Source organism: Fulmarus glacialis, unplaced genomic scaffold (assembly GCF_000690835.1).
Source record: "Fulmarus glacialis isolate BGI_N327 unplaced genomic scaffold, ASM69083v1 scaffold47708, whole genome shotgun sequence".
Taxonomy (NCBI): domain Eukaryota; kingdom Metazoa; phylum Chordata; class Aves; order Procellariiformes; family Procellariidae; genus Fulmarus; species Fulmarus glacialis.
In genome coordinates, this window is record NW_009231089.1 from 1 (window position 1) to 6,528 (window position 6,528).

The 6,528-nt window shown below is 40.9% G+C and overlaps 1 protein-coding gene across 1 annotated transcript; it reads left to right on the forward strand.

Annotated features, from left to right (window-relative positions):
* Nucleotides 1–825: 825 nt before the first annotated feature.
* Nucleotides 826–6,077, forward strand: LOC104081616 (lysine-specific histone demethylase 1A-like; the record flags this gene model as incomplete). The annotated part of the gene is made up of 3 exons (XM_009584441.1): nt 826–975; nt 4,477–4,623; nt 5,782–6,077. Coding segments are annotated over 3 exons (483 nt in total), but the record flags the coding sequence as incomplete, so codon positions are not given.
* Between the last annotated feature and the right edge of the window lie 451 nt (nt 6,078–6,528).

A 6,528-nucleotide genomic window follows, 5' to 3' on the forward strand; every position in this document is an offset into this window, starting at 1 on the left:
CTCACAGCCCAGGCGGCCAACTGTATCCTCGGCTGCCTCAAAAGATGCGTGGCCAGCAGGTGCAGGGAGGTGATTCTGCCCCTCTACTCTGCTCTGGTGAGACCCCCCCCGCCCCCCCCAGCACAGCGCTCTGGAGCCCTCAGCACAAGAAAGACATGGACCTGTTGGGGTGGGTCCAGAGAAGGGCCACGAAAATGACCAGGGGGGATGGAACACCTCTCCTACGAAGAAAGGCTGAGAGAGTTGGGGTTGTTCAGCCTGGAGAAGAGAAGGCTTGGGGGAGACCTTATTGCAGCCCATCAGTACCTAAAGGGGGCTTATAAGAAAGATGGGGAGAGACTTTCTAGCAGGGCCTGTTGCGACAGGACAAGGGGGAATGGTTCTAAACCAAAGGAGGGTAGATCTACACTAGATATAAGGAAGAAATTGTTTACAATGAGGGTGGTGAAACACTGGCACAGGTTGCCCAGAGAGGCGGTAGATGCCCCATCCCTGGAAACATTCAAGGTCAGGTTGGATGGGGCTCTGAGCAACCTGATCTAGTTGAAGATGTCCCTGCCCATGGGAGGGGGGTTGGACTATATGACCTTTAAAGGTCCCTTCCAACCCATGATTCTATGAGTTCTCTTGATAATTCGAAATGGCACCATACCATATATTAATTCATTTTGCTTTTGGTAATTTGACATGATGGTGGAAGATTTAGGACTATTTTTGTTGGGTTTGTTTAGTTTTTAACCTCATGACTTAGCTGCAGATCCATGCCTGTTCAAGTCCAACTTGTCTGATTAAAATATTCGATTTCAATAATTCAATTGTTTTTTCTCCCTCCTTCCCCCCCACCCAGCACCAATTTTGTTGGCCTTGGTAGCAGGAGAAGCAGCAGGGATCATGGAAAATATCAGTGATGATGTCATTGTTGGACGGTGCCTTGCCATCCTCAAAGGAATATTTGGTAGCAGCGCTGTGCCACAGGTTAGTACAGACAGCGTCTTTGGGTAACTTCTCTGCATTTCAGAATGTACTACAATTCTCAGTAGCTTGGCTGCAGTATTGAGCTGTTTGTTATATGTACTACCTTTTGGTTATTCAGGGTTTTTGGGCAGGAGGGGTGGTTTGGGGGTTTTGGGGTTTTTTTGTTTGGGGTTGTGGGTTTTTTGGGAGTTTGGTTGTTTTGGGGTTTTTTTGGAGAAGATTGTCTTAGACCGAGTAAGACTGTAGCTTTTCCAGAGTGTCAAATACTTCAGTTAATTTTCTACCTTTTGCATTTCTGGGGTTACAGCAGTCCATGCTAGTGGACTGTCCGTGGCTAGTGACAGCACTGCTTAGATACTCCCTGCCATGTTCTGCACCTTCTCTAAAGTACAGTAAAGCTCTTGACCAGTGAACTCCACAAAGAAAGTGGTTTGGCTGGAAAATAACTGAAGGGGGAGGAAGGGAGTAAATGCAATCTTTCATCTGGATCAGTTCCCTGTGCAGCTAGCCAACGGTTATTTAAGCACAATAAGTGTAAAAGGAATGGTTAGTGAAGGGGGGAGTTTAGAAAATACTTAGATATTACTCAAAAAAAAGAAGCTTGTGTACTTAGACATTGATTTGAAAAGTCTTATAGCTGTTCAACCTACAGTGTCTGTGACTTAGTTGAGTATTTGGTCTGTTCTCCTAACAGACAGTGTGGAAGCAGTTCTTACAAATAGCATTGGTTGTAAATAAATAGCTCTGCTCCACTGAGATTTCTATAAAGTAATAGAAAAAATATATGGTAACTGTAATATACTAGTCTTCTCTGAGCATTTGGTCAGGGGTAAATTGGACTGTTTACTTGCTTGGTATTTCACATGAGGAATAGATTCACTTCGCTGTCTTTGTTGTAGAATAGTTGTAGAGCTCTTTTTGAACACGGCTTTATTATCCCCGGTATTTTACTGCTTTCTATATGATGGACAAATCCTCACAGCTGACTGTAAGCCTGGATTTTTAGTTAATGAGCGGATCTCATGTTTTGTAAATGCTCAATCGGTTGAATTTTACGTCTCAGACTGGAGAACGCAAGAGAAGGAAACTCCAGGCTTGCCTTTCTGATAAACCCACAGCTCCTTCTCTGAACTCTTGGAGAACAATTTCACTTCCTAATGAGATCTCTCTCCGAGAGGAGCTTTGAGACTATTCTGTCTACAGGTGCTGTAGAAATCATGTAGTATGTAGAAATCACTCCAGAGTGAACCAAGAGTGAAGTGTTTTACTGCGGCTGCTCTCTAGTAGGGTTTTCAAGTGAGAAAAACACACACTAGCAAATTGAAGAATCTTGAGATATACAGATTCTGCTGTAAATAAACATCAAATTTAGAGAACTTATTTGAACCTTTAAAATATTTCAGTGCATTAACTGATAATCCCCTCTTATGGAATGACTCCATATCTGGTCAGTCATTCAAAGGAGAAGGCAGTTCTCTGTTGTGATAAGCGAGATCTCTAAGTGAGTCTCTATTTTAACATATACACAGTTCAAGTGCTTATGTACTACAAGCACTTGATAATGGAGAGATTTGCTTGAGGCTGTCTTCTGGACAGCCATTCATCAGTCTAGATAAACTGCACTCTCATCTGTTGTATTGGATGAACAACTATATGTGAAGTGGAGCTTGCTGTGCAAGTGCAGTTCCTTGTATCTGTCCAAAACAGGGAAGTAGAAAAGTTAAACAAAAGCAACAGTTCATTGGAATGTGAGCCATCCTCCTGTTGCTGTGCTGCTTCTTGTTACTGTCTTATTTTCTCTTTCTGGTTTGGTTTTCATTTCCCAAAGATAGATATAACCACTTCTTCTCCCTGCTGTTCTTCAACACATGGAAACTTTTTCAGCCTTGCTGTGCAGCTAACCTCTGCAAGCTTCACGTCCTCTGTAGAGCAGGATTCCAGTTTTGTACCACTTCCATTGTAGTACATGTTTTATCCTCTAACCATCCTTCTCCTTGTTCACAGGGAATCCTAATTACAGCGTTTGCTTTTCAGGATGAAAATAAAAGTTGACTCATACCCATACATGGGTGTGTGGGCACATGAACACCACAGTTGCTATTTGGACTGGTGCAGTCTCAGTACTGGGGAACTGATACTTTCGTATTCTGCTCTACAGTTGTGTCTAGGTTAGCCATACCTTCAAAACTACCTCAGTGAAGTAAAATTTCTATTTGGCTTTATTCCCTGTTAGACTGCAATGCTTCATGTGATCACTAGAGAGTGTTAAGAAATTTATGAAATGCCTCAAAGTTCTCTGTCAGACATACATGTGATAACATACAGTGCCATTACAGTGGTCTCCATCCACCAAGGAGGGAAATGTGAGGTTGCTTTTTTCTCAAGAAGCAGTCAATATATGAGGGCTGGCTCATCACTCAAGTTTCTTACCTTTTGGATAAAAAAGTGCTGAAAATTGTGGTGAGGAATTTTCTCAATTAAGTCATCAGACCATATTGGGAAATGCGGTCTCCAACCCCCAGTGGTGTCTTGGAACTGGCCCCAGTCCTCTGTGGCCTTTCCACAGACTCAGCAGAAGACATCAATTATAGTCCAGCTGAGGCCAGCCTCAGAGAGATCATCTCAGATCTGTTGGTGTTAGGGTCCAGGAGACTACCCTTGCTATAATGTGGTACGATGCGTGCTGGACTGGTCTCTGGATAACACCCTTGCTAGATAGAGCCTCTTTGTCTTCCTTCCATGAAATTATTCCATGAAATTTCTTCGTGCCCAAGGAGAAGAGATGAGGTTCCTGTTTTGATGTTTGCATTTTTACAAGGTTTGATTCCTGTTAAAACTCAGTTACACATTTGGACAGAGTCTGGGCTATTTTAAGATTCACTCCCATCACTTTTCAATGTTATGTCTGCAAGGTTATGAATATTTCCCGTTTTGTCTTGACTGCTGTTATGCCTTAGAGTGATACTGGTTTGAGTCCTGGTGATGCTCTCGCTGTTGCGTCTTTCAGTGGAATATCTTTCGTTATGAGCATTACCTTGGCAAACCAGATGGATTGGAGAAATATAGGTGTTTGTGCAGGTGCCCTTCATGCAGTCATTTTCCCAGATGAGTTACAGACCTAGATATAGGCCTATATCATAGTCAAATCAGAAGAGATATCCAGTGAGCTGTGGCAAAGGAGTAGGAAGTGCGCATTGTCATTATGTTGATAAACATAGGAAACAATACACAGTGTGCATGTACAGCTGACTACAAAGTCTGAGTTCCAGTGCAGAAGCTATGTGCAGTAGGTTCTGGTGTAATATATTGGAAAGAATTAAGGTATTGCCACCAAGACAAGTTATTTACCTTAGTATGTGTTATCATGCAATATAAACTTGGAGTTCCACCATTAACATTAGCTTAAGGACTTTGTGTCTTTTATTCTTGCAATTTGCATCTTTTATATTTGCGCCAACTGTAGAACTTGCACTGTGTCAACAACTGAAGTTTCTGTCTTAGCCTAAAGAGACAGTGGTGTCCCGCTGGCGTGCTGACCCATGGGCCCGGGGATCATACTCCTATGTAGCAGCTGGATCTTCTGGAAATGACTATGATTTGATGGCTCAGCCAATTACTCCAGGGCCAGCCATTCCAGGTGCTCCTCAGGTGAGAGATGTCTCAATTCTTTTTAGAAAAACCTCGAAACAGGATGATTTTTCTAAGTAATTTGCATACATATGTAAACATAAGTTTAGATAACTTGCATCTTCTGATGAATGATTAGAACCTGTAAAATACTTCAGTTTTTCATGAATTCTGCCTTCCCAGGTTTGGTGTCATTTGTTTACTAGAAGAAGAGCATTTTTATTCAGAAAGTCAATTTGGTGATGTCTGAACAGTGTGTTATAATATTATACATCTATTGTGTTTCATACTCCATATTTATGTTGTCCATCACCATATTTAAGTGAGTTGTAGTGATTTTGAAAGAGGGTGAAGGCTGGAGTGAGAGGAACAGAAATCAAAAGGTCTCTCCCAAATTGAGAGCGAATACAATGAAGGCATAAGTCATCTCTAGTTCACTTTGAGAGGATGAAGTTTTGAAAGCAATAGCCATTCTGAAAGCACTAGCAGAGAAGGATGTATGGCTTTGGTTTTATTTAGGTTCTTTTTCTAGTGATACAAGTCATTAATAAACATAGCTATGGATAAAATGATTCTCTGCAGAATATAATATATGAAAGTCTGGTTTTCTCTCCTACTTTTTATTACACTGTCAATAGTTGTTTTGGCTCTCAGTTTGAAGAGAAACTGCTAATTTAAGTGAATTGCTGAAGTTTTTGTTTGCTTACTGTGCTAGAGTTCATGTCCCAGGATCAGAAAGCATCGTTCTTGTTAAACATGTTTAACAGTTTGGCTAGAGAGTTGTAGATACAACATTTGAATGCTTTTTGAGTATACAGCTGGGGCTGTTAATCTCCCCTGCTTATCTGGTTCTGAAAGTATTGTTTTTCAAGTAAAGCTTTATTATCTTGTATCAAAGCGAAGATACTGGTAAATAATTGCAAAATATTTCCTCATATTACAGTCGTTACAGACATGAAACCCTCCTGTGAAATGAAAGGTGTATATAAAAATTTTTTTGGTAATTTGTAGGACAGGTTAAAATATTTTTAATATAGACTATTTTATATGCACCACCTTCATGTTAATGGAGACTGTGGTGTCATTAGAGGACTTTTAACATTCTTCTTAAAGTATCTGTTTGCTGCAGAATCTGAATGAACATGAATAAGCCTTAACAGTGTTCTCTGTTCCCCCCAGCCTATTCCTCGCTTGTTTTTTGCGGGAGAACATACAATTCGCAACTACCCTGCAACTGTTCATGGTGCTTTACTGAGTGGACTGAGAGAAGCAGGTCGGATTGCAGACCAATTTCTTGGGGCCATGTATACTTTGCCTCGCCAGCCTACACCTGGCGTCCCCCCACAACAAGCTACCAGCATGTAAGAAAAGTAGCAAGTATCAGAAGAGGAGTGACAAGACCACAGTGCTGCTGTTGTCGACTCTTTGGGATGAAGATATTCACGTAGTCTTTAACAGTATCTGCTGAAAGGACTCAGTCATGAGTTACTGTATAATACTTCTGTTAGAATGGCCTTACAAAAACTTACCTACCCTTTGGCTTGGCATCCTTTTACAAAATCTCTTATAGCTATTTGAAGTGTCACTGTACACAGAATACTACGAAGTTGGTCAGGGACTTTTTTGACTCTGCAGATACTTTTTGAAAGTCAAGCTTATAGGTGGAGGGTTTTTAGGGTTTTTTTCTACCTATATGTGTATTTACAATTTGGTAATTGCACAAGGCCCTCTAGAAGTTGGTTGCTACGAATAGTAGCTTAGTGTAGAATTTATGTAAACTTCTTTGTTGTTGTTGTTTTTTATTGTTTTGAAGAATAATATTTTTTGACCAATTCTATTCTTATCTGGCATTTGAGAATTTGGTGCAACTATTTCCCTACCAGTAACAGCAAATCACCCCCTTCCAAAATGGTCCATTGGCTGCTA